The sequence below is a fragment of the Electrona antarctica genome, assembly GCF_951216825.1.
Source record: "Electrona antarctica genome assembly, chromosome: 1".
Taxonomy (NCBI): Eukaryota; Metazoa; Chordata; class Actinopteri; order Myctophiformes; family Myctophidae; genus Electrona; species Electrona antarctica.
This window is the reverse complement of record NC_136806.1, coordinates 60,150,093-60,168,315: the sequence shown is the minus strand read 5'-3', so window position 1 is coordinate 60,168,315 and position 18,223 is coordinate 60,150,093. Positions and strand designations below refer to the sequence as shown.

The following is an 18,223-nucleotide window of genomic DNA, read 5'->3' as shown; positions in this document are numbered from 1 at the left end:
AGCCTGCTTTGAGATCTGCACAGCCAGTCGGATCTATACCATCATGGTAAAGTTAGAATACTAATAATATTATATTTGTTGATTGTTGGCTAATGATAATCGTTTCTATGTTTAACGTTTAGCAAGTAATACAAATTGAATAAAGTATTGAATAAGTATTTAGACATCTTACACGTTATGACTGTCGCATATACTATATGGCTTATCGCTCCAAAACTGACGACCTAAATAAATAAATAAATCAACGTAACGCTGTTTTACCATTCATAGAGAAAGCATTCATGCTGCTGGCTTTCTCCATTCCTGATCGTTATTCTAAAATAAATAGGCCTTTATTTTAGAGAGGCCATATCTTGCCTTGGTGAGGAACAGTTGCTGGGTGAAAAATGTAAAAGAATACAATTACAAAAGTGCCGTGATTTTATCCTCTCTAGTCCAGTGCTTCATGTGTTTTCATGTGGAACCAAATGTACCCGTTAGGGTCCATTTGTACACTATCTGGGAACAATAGAATAGACCAGTGATCAGATCGTCTTGTGCAATTGTTGGCTCATCTTCATCGTAGAAGCCCAAATCATGCATTTTAACCGTTCAGTAAGTTTTTTAGTCATTCTGTAACATGAGAAGCATTGTGTATTTAAAGTAGGCCTATATGATGTTTTCTCTTTTCACTCATACACATAGTATAGTCTTTGTATTCTTATGTATATTTAAATAAATGTTTTTTTTTAGGTGCCGATGTGGTGATAGGTGTCGAACCATGGCGTCGGAGGTGGAGAACAGATGCTGCCAGGAAATACCAGAGGTAATGTTTATAGGCTAGTTACAACTTAAAATACGTTTTATGGGGGTGCAAGGTTAGGTTTAGGTGTGCTGCCCCATGTGAGGTTAGGTTTAGGGTGAGGGTTAGAGATAGGTTGTAGTTGTAGGACTAATGACTGGTTTAACCAATGACTAGTCTAAACCAAGCACTGCACCCCGTTCATTATAATTTCAACCATAAAACTGTGAAATGTCCCATAGGTCAGAGCACGTATGAGGCATCTTGACAACAGACCTTCGCCAGACTGCATCACCATACACCCTGGGATGGATTATGATCCTCTAGATGCAGATTATGGTCCTCTAGTTACACAAGGAGAGTTGCACAAGTAAGTATTTTAGTAGTTCTGATTTTAGACGTGTACTTGGTTTACAAATAAACTGACATTTGAAATGAGAACGCAAACTTCATTCTAACATACATATGTAGCTCTGAAATGTAAACATTATCCAGTAATCAGTGATTCCAGTAAATCTAATTAAAATGCTATTCCCATAAGAGTCAAGTCAATGATAATAACCAATTATTACTATAAAGTTTTATTATCCACTCAATTTAAAATACAAGGCAAGCAATCACAAACATAAATATATATAGATACATATAGATACAAAATAAAAACAAGTCCCTTTTTCCCCATTCTGTCGTTACAGGCGTTACAGGTATCTGGCATATCGAATGTTTGTGAGTTGGGTTTTCGGCTTGGAGTTTTCGGCTTGGCGTGGAGTTCGAGTGCCTCTGCCTTCCTGTGCCTTGACCCGCATCCGAATTGAATACTCCGATGACCAGGGCCAGTATGTAGGGTTCAGAGCGCACGCCCTCGATTCAGGGCTGGCCTGGCCACCGGGCATTTCTTTTTTTTTGGACAGGCAGGCAGGCCAATAGGCGGCAGGCCACCAGGAAAGGTCCGGGCGTGCTGCCATTCTGGGGTAGCGCCCCCCCTGACCCCCCCCCGGCGGTGCAGTGCAGGGGGGGGGCCACATAATATTATGTTGCCTATCTGCGCGCTGGTTGTGGTGGGCCGGTCTGGGCCAAATTCACGCGAAAATGCCCGGGCCGAATTTTTGTCCCAGTCCAGCCCTGCCTCGATTAAACCTTGACACATATTTGTCGATGACCTCCTGCCTGTCTGGGTGGTCATATGCAGCATTCAGGTCTTCAGGTATTACAATTTCCCTCACTGCTTCCACATACGGATTTGGCTCTGGCTGCAGAAGGACCGTGTCCAAAAATAAGGTCCATCAAGCCTGCCACATAACCTGTATGGGGAGAATAAAATCATTTAGTTTTTGTTTACTGTACAAGTTTGTAAGGCCATTCTTGTTTATATTTGTATGACCTGCTGCTGAGTCAAAAGCAATTTGTTTACTTTTTCTTTCAACCACTCAAGTTTGTAACTACTTGTAGTTCCTTGCATGGCAAATTTTATTTTTGTTATTTGAGTTTCTTGACACATACTGTACAAGTTTGTAATGCCATTTTTCTTGTGTGAGACATGCTGCTAGAGTCGAAATAATTTTGTTTACATTTCATGGTGTTACTTTCATTCACTCAAGTTCGTAACAACTTGTAGTTGATCTTGCACGGCAAGTGCTGCTAGTGTGGAGTGCAGTGTAATAGTTTTATTTTTTCCTATTGTGACAGCACTGTAAATTTTATATTTGCCATTATTTTTTTTGTATGACATGCTGCTAGAGTCCAAAGGATTTTGTTTACATTTCTTCAAGTTTGTAACCACTTGTAGTTGACCTTGCACGGCAAGTGCTGCTAGTGTGGAGTGCAGTGTAATAGTTTTATTTCTTTCCCCATAATGCCAGCACTGTACTGTATGTTCTGTAATTTGACTTTCAATTTATTGTACTTTTTTATAAATAATTATATTTGGAATAAAAATTCGTACCAAATGTGGCATCAACCTTGATTGGCCTCGCTCTGCATTCGCCTTTCCTGGCCTTTGGGAAGGCCAGCTTCCATTGGGGCTTCCCATTTTGACCAATCTTCTGAGGCCGGCCCGCATTTTCATTATAATGAAGTCCAGCAAGGTAGAGTCTGTAAGCAGATTTGAGATTCAAACTAAAACATAGAAGGTCAGATAAAAATAGGTTCCCTATTTTTATTTTTCCATATCAATTTACCTGCAAAGCATTCCGATGTATTTGAATGCGACGCTCTTGGGTGCAAATTTGATGACACTGTGATAACTTTCAACGGACGAGGTCTGGTGGTGTGGGCTGAGTTTCTCCACGTCCTTCAGAAGCAGAAGTCTCTTGCTGTACAACAGCTTGTCCAGTTTGTAGACAAGTGGACTCCCTAAAATTGATGAACATAACATAAGAAATGTCATTATTCCAATCAAACATTTTACAATGACATGAGCTTGATTCTGTTTAATTATCTGCAGAAGTTTTTATCCATAATATTATAAACACACCTGGTGTGAGCCATTTCTTCTTGTCCCTTGTAAGACGTGGTGGATGCAGGCACTTTGGGAAAAGTGGTTCATCCTTGTGTTTGTTACAAGCATGGTTCACAATGGCCCGCCATTTGGCTGCTCTAATGTCCGCCGTGTTTGATGTCTTTGCAGTCCAGTACATGTGTCTGCGTATGCTTTGGATCCAGGGACGTAATTTTACAAACTCTTTTTTCTTGCACATCGGCTCCAGTTTCTTTGATAGACCTAAAATGTAGAATAGTCACATGAGCGTCACATATTATTACGTAGCTATTTAGATCTGTTATTTTACTGGATTTAGATTAAATCAGTAAAAGCAAATACCGGTATATACAGTAGAAAGGTTTTAGTTCTTCATAAAATGATTGCACAATTATAAGAAGACATTTATACATCATAGGGAAATACCTTTCTCCACATGCCACACATCATAGAATTGTGTGATTTTGGCTTCCTCCCTCAGGTACTTTTGGATCTGAGGGTGACGATCAGTAACAATGCAGTTCACTGTCATCCCACGATCGTCCAAGAATGTTAGGCTTCTCTTCAGGCCTTCTAGCTCCATGTGATAGCTCCCGCCAACTTCATTGCTCTATATACAAATTAAGAGGTTGATTTCAATGAAGGGTATAACATTGATGGAAGAGAAGCATAAGAGAAGCATAACATACCGGGAGGTCATTATTTTACACTCACCTGAACTAGTTGGAGATCTATGATTTTGTCTTTATCCAAATCCATCATGGTGTAGCTGCCATATTTTGCACAATGGCCTATGAAAAAAGCAAATCATGTATAAATGCATTGTTAAATGTAATAACAAAAAACAGAAAAGACCACAAACAAGATAATGTCAAAAGGTTATGTCAGCCCTCATGTCTCCTCCTAGTATGATGCCACTTTCTGGCCTCTGTTCCTGGATCAGGTCATTCTGGGAGTTTCTCCAGGTGTGTACAATGGCTGGCTCAATCATCCCTTTTGCATGGCGACAAAAGGTCATGTATGTGTGAATCTGCAAATTCATTGCTTTACAGATCTGTAGGACACAAATTAATCCAAATTGAATTTCAAATGTTCAAGTTCCGCAAATGTCAAAGCCAAATGAATGTACTAACATAGCGTGCATGTGACAAAATTGAGTTACCTTTTCCAGCTTCACATACGATGCCCCAGACAGGTACACTGCTGCAGACAGTTGGACATTTCCGGCTGGAGTTGATCCAATGATTGGCTGACTCTCCCATGAGTTTTTTGAGGCACAGTAGCTGCACTCATAGGACACTTTCAGTAGGGTCCCTTTGTTTCTCAAAGAAACCACCAATGCCCCCCGGCACACTGAACAAGTCTGGAACAGCTCCATAAGTTTGGACTCAAAAATAATGTATTTCTTTTCCTTGTGAGCTGGAATGGGCTGTACATCTCTGAAGAAAGAAAAGACAATAAACATGTTTATAGGCCATTCACTTACTGTTCACACTCAGTCATACCAGTAATGTCCCTATCAATGACACCTTTGTCCACATACACACCTTAGAAATGACCTTTGATCATTGAATTCATTCAACTGGTCTGAAATAACTCTATTTTGTCAAGGTTAAACAATTAAGCACATCTTCAAGGTCACAACAAGTTGCTTGACGCTTGCTAGTTTAGAAATGGCTAGCCTTCCAACATCTTTTGTATTCATGGTTTGGTCATGGAATTAAAAAAATGCCTTCACCTACTTTACAATTTAGGCTCTTAATCCAGAGCGATTTACAGAAAGCCAGAACAAAAACATGGTAATATATTGAATACAGCTGCATACATAATGTGTACCTTTTTTGTATAAATACTTGTTATTATGTACAGATATTGTAGATTATTGTTTTGTTCAGTACACCAGACGGCGAAACACCCGCCAATGCACAGCCACACCAGTACATGCTCTCGACCCCCCAGGCTCCAAAACACGGACATTGGACAGAACTTTTCTCCACACTGCTGTCCAGGTGTGGAACAGCCTACCAGAGCATGTGGTGGACTCCATCACAGACAATGGCCTTCAAGCCTTTAAACGCAGAGCTCACAGATATCTCCTGACCACCCCTCACACTGACTGTTGAGCTGCAGTGAACCATTTGATTGGCCAATGGATATGTATTTTATCTTACTTGGCTATTGTTCACAATTGCATCTAATAAAATAAAAAAAACAAAAAAAAAAACATGTTTCTCTCCTATTTAGATATGGCAGCTGCTGTTTAGAAACATTTGATGCCTATATGTTACTCACAACACATCTTGGCTATCTTGTAAGAACTGTAGAGACTCGTCAGGGTTGTATTCCGAACCAGACTCCTCAACCACCATACTGGTAGACTCAATCGTGTCCTCATCATCTTCTTCCACAGGATCTAATCTACGCCTCTTACAGTGGCGTGCACAGATAGACACTAGGGGGTGCTAGAGCACCCCCTGCCCTTTTGGCAATGTGCCCTTTTGAAGAAAAGAGGAAAAAAAAAAAAAACTTCTTTTTTTTTTGATTTTTCAAAAAATAGCAGACCTACAAGCTCATAGCGCGCCACTCGGTGGCGCGCTATGAGCTTGTAGATCTGCTATTTTTCAATAGCTAAAGCATAACATAATGCTAACACCAAAAGGGGTTCCCGCCCAAAATGGATTAAGGCAACCGGCCGGTTCCACGCGCTGCACAAGGTGCCCTTTTTTAACTTGAGCACCTGCCCCTCTAAATGTCTGTGCACGCCACTGGCCTCTTACATGGCGTTGACCGGAAATGTGGTGGTGAGATGCTGCCTGTCTGGTCTGTGTTCACACCACATTCCACTGTGTTAGGAGGAGGTGATGGAGACCAACCAGAATCTGTCTGTGTAGCTGAAAGACAAAATCAAATACTAAAAATAAAATAAAAAAAACAAAATAAAATACTAGTACATCTGCACTATCAAATATAGATCTTAGCCCTAGGCTCAACGACCATACAAGAAAGATATACAACGGCTAAAATGTAATGTAGACGGCATGTTATGTACCTGCCATCCTATAGTAGGTAGTATTTATATGCATTTGATGTATTATCTAGTGTTCCTTACTGTAAAGCAACCTGAATTGCGTCCGTGTATTGCCTAAATTGAATTGAAGAGGACATGATATAATGGTAACCTACCAATGCTGCGAAACTTTGGTTTCCTCAATGACAGCTGTGTGCCATATGTACGTGTGTCAGGCTTAGTCTGTGAACTAAAGTTCTCCATTCTTCTCAGCAATGCACCTGATGTGGGTGGCTGAGACTCCTGTGATATTGTTGCCACCTGTAGTATAAAAATACACAACAGCCAATCATTTTAATTCTGTATTTATGGGGATAAAAAACGAATATATACGGAGTAACTAAAAGATAGTAGACGTATGTGGGACAATTGCTAAAATAGTTTCTATGTAAAAACAAATAAATGCAGAGATTAGAGTGCACAGGGTGCCACACTGGCACTTTGAGGAGAGATTAAAGACAATAGCAAGGAATGCACAGGGGGTGATCAGTCTTTACCGTCATGCTTTGAAGCAATGACTTTGTGTGTTTACAATTTACATTTCCAAAGAAGAAAGAAATGAATAATCACGGCGACAGTAGGCCTACTATATACTATCCTGGAGTCGGTCTGAAAGACAGACCAGTCACCAGACCCAGGAGACCCAGCCAGTTCAGTGCTTACAGTGAGTCAAACAGTTAGCTCAATCTCAATGTAAGGTTAGAGAATAGAGAGCGACGCAACGTTTATGATATCTCCAACACAGACGGACATAGCCCTGGTCCAGTGCTTACAGCGACCAGGGCTCTTGGACTAGGACCAGGGCTAAGACGGACACAACACTGTGTCGAATTATCACTACAAAACAGCACACAAAGTTAACACAGGAAATATTATAAAGTACTTACATTTAAATGGCGGATTGTTGGTATTGATCCCCGCTTCAAACGCCTGGTTGCTGCGAAACCAGCCATATGCATCCCCAAGTTTTCATAAGCATCCACGGTAAAGTGATTTTGACACAAACAAATTTGGCTTGATCACAGAAGGAACGCTTCCATTAAAAATAAAGTTAAGCCATTCCGCTTTTATGTCTTCGTGGGCAGGAATTGTATGAGTGTTAACGCTTGGGTTGATACAGTCTATAACTGCACATTTATGAATCCTTACAGATGATTTACTCTTAGGTTTAGACATGTTATATTTTAGTCAAGAAAGGGAGTAAATTAGACCCCGGCAACTACCGCCCTATTTCTATTCTAAGCTCCATCTCGAAAGTGATGGAAAAAATAGTCTATGAACAGGTTGAAAAGTATCTTGCCACTAATACATTATTGTACGAGTTCCAATCTGGCTTCAGAACATCCCACTCCACTGACACATGCCTTCTCTATTTGAGCGACCACATCAAACAAGAGGTGGACGCTGGCAAATACTGCGGCATGGTCAAGCTGGACCTCCAAAAGGCTTTTGACACAGTGAACCACTCCATACTGGTTAACAAGCTAAAAGCAATTGGTTTCGATAGCACATCAGTGAGCTGGATGCAATCCTACCTGGAGGGGAGAGCACAGATGGTGGAAGTGAACGGAACACTGTCCCCCCCCCCTCCCAGTGAGCTGTGGCGTTCCACAAGGAAGCATACTAGGGCCTCTACTGTTCCTAATATATGTTAACGACATGACTTCAGCTTGTGACTGCAACTTGTTCCTGTTCGCAGATGACTCGGCACTGCTGGTCTCGGACAGGGACAAACTGCAGGTTGAAAATGCCCTCAGCTCTGAACTCGGTAGAATCTGCACCTGGCTCGCTGATAACAAACTATCTTTACACCTGGGAAAAACTGAATCCATTCTCTTTGGATCTAATAGTAATCTCAGCAAGGCAAATGGCTTCTTGGTTAGAGTGGGTGACAATGTTATCACACGTAAAGATGAAATTACCTACCTAGGTTCCATCCTGGAGGCTAATCTTTCCGGTGATAAAATGGCCACCAACGTAATCAAAAAAGTCAACCAAAGAACAAGATTCCTTTACAGGATCTCCTCACTGGTCGACAAAAACACCTTGAAGACCTTAACAGGAGCCCTTGTACAAGGCTTCTTTGACTATGCATGCACCTCCTGGTACCACAGCACCTCAAAGGCCCTTAAAACTAGGCTCCAGACCTCTCAAAACAAACTGGTCAGGCTCCTACTTGGCCTCACCCCCCGAACCCACCTCACCCCTGCCCACTTTGACAGACTGGCATGGCTTAGGGTCGGCGACAGAGTACAGCATCTTGCAATGGGTCTGGTCCACAAGATTCGATACTCCACCAAGATACCCATGTACCTGTGTAGATACTTCCTTAATGTTAACGAAGTCCACACCCACAACACCAGAGGGAGTGCAACGAATCATGTTCAACCCAGATTCGGCACAAACAAGGGACTAAATTCTTTTCGCTCCTATGCCACCAAAATGTGGAACGCCCTACCAACAGTCATTAAGACATGCGAATCCCTTGACTCCTTCAAAACCGCTCTCAAAGGGCACCTACGGATGGTTGCAATTCGAAACTGGCCCCCGTAAAATCTGAATCCCCCCCCACCGCCCCCCCTTTTTCCCCTCACTGTATATGTTTCTGTTCCCTTTTTACCTCCATTATGATGAATTCCTGTACTGTTCTTTGTCTATATAGAAGTGTCTATTTGTACGTCTCTAAATGTTTTGATGAATTGAACATGGTGGACCCTCTTGTAAACAAGTGTAATGCTTAATTGGGTCGTCCACTCACAGTTAACAGCCTTTGTATTGAGTTTGTGCTTGAAATGTACTGTAATTCTGCAAACTGTTAATAAAATTTTCAATCAAGTCGCGTACATCCAGGCAGTAATGGCGCCGATCAACAACAAACTTTTTCTCTGGAGGAGAGCTGAGGGGCAGGGGAGAACTGAAGAGGGGGCGGGGATTATGCAAAACAGGGCTGCAGCCCAGACGTAAACATGAGGGCCGAATCAAACGAGCCGTCTATACATGCAATTTACATACAATCCCATGTAGGTTGAGAATGACTGATTGTTCAAAAATGAGTCTTTGTGGAGATAGAAAATACATAGGGGAGCCCAAAAAAAACAAAAATTAAAAAAAGTTGAATTTTATGTTATAGCTCCTTTAAAGACGGTTACGCCGCGGACAAAGCCAACTCGAGTCGTGACAACTCATGACAACACAAACAATATTTTGGACCAAACAAATAATTACAAAGAAGAAAAACAACAAAAAAAGTGTTGTAACCTGCCGTTTTTTTTCTTCTTTCTAATTATTTGTTCGGCCCAAAAAAAAATTGTGTTTGTTGTCATGATTTGTCACGACTCGAGTTGGCTTTGTCCGCGGCGTAAACGTCTTTAAATAAATACTTTCTGAAATGTCTATGAGGAAAATGAACGGAGAATCATTTCCTGGGCCCTGGTAGGGGGCGGGACTGCGACGCTCTAGTCTATTGGGTCCCATTTTTAGAGTGGTTGGTATGACCTGCCCGGGGGATCGAACCCCATGCCTCCCGATATCAGGGCGGACACTCTAAAGTTACACTGAGGGCAAAGGCCTGTCTTAAACTATCAGTAATCAACCATTTTGCACATCAATGGCTTTTGTTCTGACCAAGGTGTCGGTGAGACTGTCAATGTTCCTGCCTCTCAGCTGAATGGCAACACCAGCCCAGCAGTCAGAGTGTCTGTATTGTATTCTTTGTTATGGTCATTACCCAACACAGATTTCACTGAACCCACTCAACTATTTAGAGTAGATCACAAAGGCTCTGCAGGTAGACCACATGGCATGCTCCTAAAAATATATATAATTTAAAATAAAAAAATAAAATGTCCTATTCCAGGACATTTGTAAAGCCAGAGCCGCTATTCCAAAGCCCCCTCAGGTACATTTATAAACTGTTTTAGCATTTTTTTGGTGGGTAGATCTTGTTGAGCTGGTCATTTTGAAAGTAGCTCTCAATTAAAAAACGTGTGGGCACCCCTGCTCTAAACAGACAGAAAACAGAGAGGCCACATACAGTACGTGGCCACATAAACATATACATTTTCATGGACATTAGGCATGGATTATTATGAACCCATTATGTCCTGAGCCTTAACCCATTCTGGGCGGGAACCCCTTTTGGTGTTAGCATTATGTTATGCTTTAGCTATTGAAAAATAGCAGATCTACAAGCTCATAGCGCGCCACCGAGTGGCGCGCTACGAGCTTGCTATTTGAAAAATCGAAGAACGAATGACATAGAAACATAGCTTTTTCAGAAAACTATCAGGATGTAGAAGACATTTTTGTTCTCCTTGTGTTAGTACTAACAAGGCCTGATCTCAGGATGCTCAGAAGTGATGATTGGCTATCGACCAGTGTTTCAAAATGCAGAAGAGGAGTAGGAGTAGGATTAAGTGTTCCGTGAGTGCCATGGTATTCTCTTCTTAGAGATTCTTTGAAAGGGTAAGTGTTCATGCAGGCCACAGTGAGTCAGACACCATTGACCAGCCCGGAAGAGATTTATACAGGGATCTCAAGGGGCACAATGGCAGTAGAGACATAAATGACTCATTTATTTTGATGAGAACATTTCCCAGTATGGTATTGCCATTTTCGAGTAACTTAACACCCAGTTAACTAACTCGTGCGCACCCCTTAAAAGGGACATTAGATAGCTATTGTAGCCTACTGGTTTTTCCTCAATCCGAAAAACTTGCATGCACCAATTTAATAAGTTTTATTAGAATTTAACATGGGCCGTAACTAGGTGATTTAAGCAGTCACGCCTCAAACCGATATCCGATAGCTCCTATAAAATTAAATAAAACTTGAGAACGCAAGTTAGTAACTTGAGCATGCAAGTTAACTCCGTAAGAAGGTGAGTCTAACCACATGAGATTAGAAAATGGGCGTAAAGCTTGTTGTGTTTGTCTCAATGTCCTCATGTGCAGCTGCGAAAACCTGCGAAAACCTGCATGACTTGCCAAGTCAGATGGCACTTGTTGACTTCCGCTCAACATGCGCTAATGCTGTTGGCGCGTGTGTGAGAGTGAAACAAAATGAGCCCCTCCTCCAGGCTCCAGCCCATCCAATTCAACCTAGCATTATTGCAATCGAGTATATTCTGACGGACGACAATCTGGTGATTGTCAGTGGTTTATTTTCATGGTGCCAGCCGCTTCTACAAGTGACTGTGTGTGTACACACATGCATGCCTGCCTCCATGTAGCATTCATACCTGCAACTGATTACAACCCAAACAGGACGGCACAGCATTCAGAACACATGCCACTTAAAATGACACACACACACACACACACACACACACACACACACACACACACACACACACACACACACACACACACACACACACACACACACACACACACACACACACACACACACACACACACACACACACACACACACACACACACACACACACACACGGCCCTTTAAAATTGGCTCGAACACCAAGGACCATGACATAAGGACACAAAGTCAGGTTAAAAGTTTACCAAAAATATCGGGCAATAAATATCAGACACTGAACCCCAAACAAGCCAGGAATGCAACACACAAGAGAACACTGAATAGCTGAATAAATAAAGGGGTTAACTTAATAAATGCCCTAAACAATACATGATAAACTAGGCATCCTAAACAACAAACAAAGATATGGGCTGGTGAACTAATAAGTGGGGGAGCCTGGGGAGCTATGCACTATGTGCATGTCGGAGTCCCCAGACTCCCCATAAACGACCAAAACCAAAATAAGAACTAAACTAACCAGAAACCAAACAGCAAACGAATACTTACGAATACTTATCGACAGAAAGCAAGGGAACACAACTATTCAAGTTGGGTGTTGGGGAGACAATGAGCTGCTCTCCACAGCTCCTCTTTATAGCCTGCTACTAATCACTCAACAAGGAACAGCTGACACAGGGTGTGGCAGAATCCAGGAGGCAGCATAAAGAGCGTGCAGAGCAGCAGTTAGCTAACTCCAACATCAAGAGACTATGGGACTCTATTAGGAAAATGACAAACATGGAACCCACTAAGAAGCTCAGAATGAGAGCGCAAGGGCAAATGAGCTAAATGAGTTCTTCATGCGGTTTGAGACTGATACTGTCAGAGAATGCTGGGATGTATTAAATGCTCTACCATATAATGATGTCGGGATAACAATAGACCCAGGTTCTGTAACTAAGGTGTTTAAATCTATGCTGACCAACAAGGCAACAGGTCCGGATGGAATGTGTGCAGAGGAATTAACTCCTGCATGGCAGCGTCTATTTCAGCTATCCTTGGACACCTATACTGTGCCAGAAATCTGGAAAAAATCTATTATAGTTCCAGTCCCAAAGAAGCCCTGTCCACAAGAGAATAATGACTATCGGCCAGTAGCATTAACCTCCAATGTGGTCAAATCCCTGGAGAGAATCCTAACTGAGGAGCTCGGAAAGGAAACGGAGCGATCACTAGATCCACATCAATTTGCATATGCACGGAATCGGGGAACTAGTGATGCGATTTCCACACTAACACACCGTGTATTGAAGCACTTAGAGGGAGCAAAAACATATGCAAGACTTCTCTTTGTTGATTTTAGCTCAGCCTTTGATACAATCCATCCAGACATTCTTCTTCGTAAGTTATCTGAGATAAAGGTGAATCCAGTTCTGATTAGATGGTATTTCTCCTTTCTATCTAACAGGCCACAACAGGTGAGATTTAATTTGGCGCTCTCTGATAGAGCAGTAAGCAGTACAGGGGCCCCCCAGTGGACAGTTAGTTCCTCCCTTTTGTTTACCTTATACACAAATGACTGTCAGCTCACAGTCCAATCAGTGTGTAGTCAAGTTCTCTGACGACACTGTTATACTTAGTTTACTCACAAGTGAAGGTAACACCAGTAGCCATACAACTGGAGTGGACAGGTTTGTAACCTGGTGTGATGAACATCACTTACAAGTTAATGTAAGGAAAACTGAGGAGATTGTAGTGGATCCCAGGTCTATAGGTGACCACACCACGATCACCATACATGGTCATGACATCAAACAGGTCACCTCCTATAAATATCTAGGAGTGCACATGGATTGTGATATAAGCTGGCACTCCCATGTGACAAGTATGTGTGCAAAAGTACACCAACGCCTTCATTTTCTCCGTAGGCTCAGACTTTTTGGTGTAAGTAGAAACATAATGCTGATCTTCTATAGAGCTAGTATAGAGTCTATTCTAAGGTATGGTATCACCAGTTGGTTTGGAAACCTAACTGTAAAATACAAATCTGAGATCCTTAGATTAGCCAACATGGCAGGGAAGATCATAGGTATGTCTACACCTCCGATCACCCCCCCAGGTCATCTTTGAGCAGGCCACCATTGGACAGGTTAAGAAAATGGTGTCTGACCCCTCCCATGTACTATACCCTGAATATCGGCTAATGCCATCAGGTAGGAGGTACGAGGTCCATGCGTGCAAATATAATAGGTACAAGCATTCCTTTGTCCCTCTGTCGATCACACTCCTTAACAGAGTCCTTGCAGAGGGCAGACAGGGTAGGGGTCGAAGGTTATGAGGTGATGTTCTTCCTCTTTTGCACTAGGTATGTTGGTGTGTGGTTTTTTAATGTTGTACGGGTCACTGTGTGCCTGTTATTGTGTATTGTATTGTATTGTATTGTATTGTATTGTATCTGTATGCTGCAGGGCGGGTCCTTGGGGTCCAAGACACATTTCTCCCTTGGGAGACAAAATAAAGAAACCTTGAACCTTGAACCTTGGCATCCAAGTGATTGACAGGTGAGTCTCTAGACCAGCAGCATAGATCATAGCAGCATAGATAGGCACTACAACAGAAGAAAGACAACATTAGTGAACCAACAGATAAACAAATGATAGAGTCTGATTAGAGAGTGTATAGTGTACGAGCACAGAACACCATGCGTTGATGCCATGTGTGCATATGTGCAAGCACCTAACACACACACACACACACACACACTGGCCGGCACAGCGCACACGTCTGTGCACTGTGCACACTCGCACCACTTAGGCCTATAAACGCCCACGCATGCATGACACGCACGCACGCACGCACGCACATGGGCCACACACACACACACACAAACCCAATTGACTCACTTCTTTTTTTAAATTCAATTTTTATCCCACGATTTTTTTGTAACCCATTTTTCACCCCTGTGTCAATTATCTAATGTTGAACTCATGCTTCCTTCATGCCTGAGTGTCCAAGTTGCTCCTTTACACCTGACAGGGGGGAGTTTCCCTGGTTGGACGTATAGCGCGTGGAAGGAACACGTTATTCCAACCAGTTCCTTTCCCCTCCATCAGGCGCCCCGTCTGGCCAGGGGGAGGCAGTTTAGAGACCAGGATTACTGCATGTTTTTTGTGAGGGTACCTACCCTATACTATGGGACACGGGGAGAACATGCAAACTCCACACAGAAAGGCCCTTTCGCCAACCCCGCCTCGGGTATGGACACTGATGACGCGGAGGAGGAAACACGCCGCCAGCACCCACAGCGTCCCGAGCGGGAATCGAACCCAGGACCTTCTAGCTGTGCCATACAGTCATGAAAAACATGCTTTACATTTCAGTTTACAATATGCACCTCTCGCCAAACATCATACAAAATAATCAAACAATATAGAGTCTATAACTGATATAGATGAGAAATAAACAAATCATTAATAATAATAATAATAATAAAATAATAATAATAAATGTAATAATAATAATAATAATAATAATAATAATTTAAAAAAAAGAGAGAGACAAGAGAGAAAGGAGGGGGGAGAAGAAGAGGGAAAGGTCTCAACGCATCACAGTTCAAGTACAAGTTCAGATTTGCTACCAAACTACACCGGTATATATAGGTATAGTTGCAAAGTAATCCATGTGGGGCTGCCTGCAGACATTCCAAAAGTCCTGTCGCCTATTCTTAACCCATTTTGGGCGGGAACCCCTTTTGGTGTTTTAAACATTGTTATAATTTAGCTATTGAAAAATAGCAGATCTACAAGCTCATAGCGCGCCACCGAGTGGCGCGCTACGAGCTTGTAGGTCTGCTATTTTTGAAAAACCGTGAAAATATTTATTTCAGAAAACTGGAGGATTTTGAAGATTTTTTTCAAATGTTGAGGTCAGGCCTAAAGGGGTTTTAATATTATAATGAATTTTATGGAGTGGAACTGGACAGTTCATTTAGCCAGTGTGAAACTGTAGGAGGGGTAGAGGACTTCCAATGTAAGGTAATACATTTCTTTGCTGCTAGAACAGCTAGGTCAATGTATTTCTCCCCGCCAGTGCCAAAAAGACATAGGCGAGGGGAAAGGGGGACAGAAATCCCCAAGCAAGATGAAACAGCATCTATACAATTGAATGCCACCGTCACTTCTATATGTAAACCAAAATTCATTAGCCCCTGCTCTAAATAGCCAGCCCCCCACAGTCACAATTTTGTTGTTGCACTCAAGGGCAGCAGCCTGCTATTTTGACCTTTAATTACAGCACATGGGGGTGATTTGCTTCAAGTGGTATAGCCTATAGCAGCTGAATAGACAGGGATTTATTAGTGTTCCCATATAGTTCTTATAGGCTAATTATAGCTATAGTTCAATGTAATAATCTAATCAAAGTTCACTGCTTGTACTTCATACTGGATGTGATTCTCAATAACACCCATGTGAAGCGGAGGGGCGTACTTACCATCATGAATACCAAACGAGTCGCACCTTTACCAACTCGCCCCCGCGAAAAGTGAAGAATGGTCATCCCGGAAATTTCAGAAAGTGAAGATAACTCGACGCAAAGCCGTGGATAACACGCCCCGAAAGCGTGGATATCTCGCCCCGAAAGCGTGGATATCTCGCCACGAAAGCGTGGATATCTCGCCCCGAAGCGTGGATATCTCGCCACCATGTTTATATTTTTCATATTTTAAAGAACATGTTACACACCATAATAGTTGTTGTATACCATGCATTTCCATAGATAGCTGTTGTTCTGGAAATTACCTAAATAGCTCATCCCCCATTCAAGGTTGGCACCTTGCCACTGTCTGTCTGTCTGTCTGTCTGTCTGTCTGAAGTACAGTAAATGTACTTACTTTCCACCTCTGCTATAGCATTGTGAGCTTGTAGATGGGCTATTTTCAGCATACAACCGAGTATCTATCTATCTATTTTCTTTTTGCTATTCTGCTATGTCAACTTTGAAACCATTTATTTTACACTGGCATTAGTTAAAGATCTATAAGGGTCCATGTGGTTACCAACTCTCCATCATTTAGCCATGGGGACCACCTGGAACCTCCTCAAGGACCCAGTGTAGTACAACTTTGAGTTGGATACTGGTCATGTATGTACCAGAGGGCTTCCTGCAGCAGGAATATCACCAAGGAAGGTGCGCGTCATCTGGTATTGGCCACAGAGAAACAACTGGCCCTGTGGGTCATCCAATGATCCATGGGTCGGCGGTTTGAATCCCGGCTCCTCCTGTCTACATGTCGAAGTGTCCATGCAGGGCAAGACACTGAACCCCAAATTGCTCCCGATGTGCTGGTTGCAGTGGTTGGTACCTTGCATGGCTTCCGCCGCAATCGGTGTGTGTGAATGGGTGAATGTAATGCACTATATGTAAAGCGTCTTGGATGCACCATTTACCCTGCTCCGGTCTGTACAACAAGTCTTTATGGATGGCACCTTTAAAGTTGTTAACAAATCGTTCTCACAGCTTTTCAGCTTGCATGGCTTTCTCGCAGATGCTGACGGCAACAATGTCAAAGCAAGTGCCACTGGTATTTGTACTAATGACCCTGAGGAGAAAGCGTGACCACGTCGCAGTGTTCAAAGCCATAACTTGGCTCCCAATTTGAGCAACGTTGACATGGTCACTGATTTTGAGTTTTTTTCACGTCAAGGACCCCCAGAATTATCTCCATTGGGCCACGGACCCCCATCTCAAAATATGTAGTTCCAGGGACCCCCCCAGAAGCCAAATTTTAGTTAAAAATGTTCGCTCTGAAATATATATTCAAAGTTTTGTGACTTTTAAAAAATAGCAGACCTACAAGCTCGTAGCGCGCCACTCGTGGCGCGCTACGAGTGGCGCGCTATGAGCTTGTAGATCTGCTATTTTTCAATAGATAAAGCATGACATAATGCTTAAACACCAACAGGGGTTCCCGCCCAGAATGGGTTAAATCGCCATGCATGCATCAGGTGCATCAGAGCAGCTGAAACCACTTGTCGACTACATGGGTCACACTGGTCCATGTATACAAATGTGCAATCAGGACCAACAATGACGTGGAAAAGGTTGGCATAACCGCCTGAATCGCAAAGCACACGTTCCAAGTTATCTGCTTATGTCTTTGCTGCACAAGGAAGCTCTCTTGATCGACTATGAAATGAAATGAAATGAAATGAAATCTATATTTACCCAGGGTATCTGGGCTAAGCTCAAGAACTTGTTTCCAGCCAGGCCCTGCTCATAGAACACATTTCATCGTAGTGGTTCAATGCCTTGTTCAAGGGCACTTCATATGGTCTCAGAGAACCAGTTACGCCGTTACCAGCGAAGGAAGACTAAGTAGACAGAGTCCAACCTGGCCCAGTTATGGAAGGACTTTGAAAGGGACAACCTAACCGTTGCACAGTTGCTGTAGGGGAAGGCAACTAAATAGTGACCACTACGTGACACTGAAGACCATTTCTATGAATTTTTTGCTGGACTTTGAAATGGGCAAACTAACCATGACCACTATGGGACACTGAACTTTATTTTCTTCTAGTATTGAAGAAAAGTATTGATCTGTTGTTGTTGTTTGGTGTTTGAGGCTAACGACCCCCCGCACTCA

At 42.5% G+C, this 18,223-nt stretch overlaps 1 protein-coding gene across 1 annotated transcript; it reads right to left on the bottom strand.

The window, feature by feature from the left end:
* Nucleotides 1-1,346: 1,346 nt before the first annotated feature.
* Nucleotides 1,347-5,679, bottom strand: LOC306938798 (uncharacterized protein). The gene is made up of 8 exons (XM_079523116.1): nucleotides 5,550-5,679; nucleotides 4,420-4,696; nucleotides 3,972-4,311; nucleotides 3,684-3,867; nucleotides 3,255-3,500; nucleotides 2,959-3,133; nucleotides 2,724-2,872; nucleotides 1,347-2,082 (listed from the first exon to the last, which is right to left on the bottom strand). Exons 3-8 carry the CDS (start codon nucleotides 4,017-4,019, stop codon nucleotides 1,982-1,984), a joined length of 903 nt encoding a protein of 300 aa, XP_079379242.1. The 5' UTR covers nucleotides 4,020-4,311; nucleotides 4,420-4,696; nucleotides 5,550-5,679; the 3' UTR covers nucleotides 1,347-1,981.
* Nucleotides 5,680-18,223: the final 12,544 nt, after the last annotated feature.

Bases quoted from the DNA above. Each gene is read 5' to 3' on its own strand.
- LOC306938798 (XM_079523116.1), bottom strand. From the start codon at position 4,019: ATGATGGATTTGGATAAAGACAAAATCATAGATCTCCAACTAGTTCAG. The intron at 3,868-3,971 runs GTGAGTGTAAAA...ATTTGTATATAG, and splicing joins TAGATCTCCAACTAGTTCAG to AGCAATGAAGTTGGCGGGAG. The intron at 2,083-2,723 runs GTACGAATTTTT...CTCCCCATACAG, and splicing joins CAAGGTTGATGCCACATTTG to GTTATGTGGCAGGCTTGATG.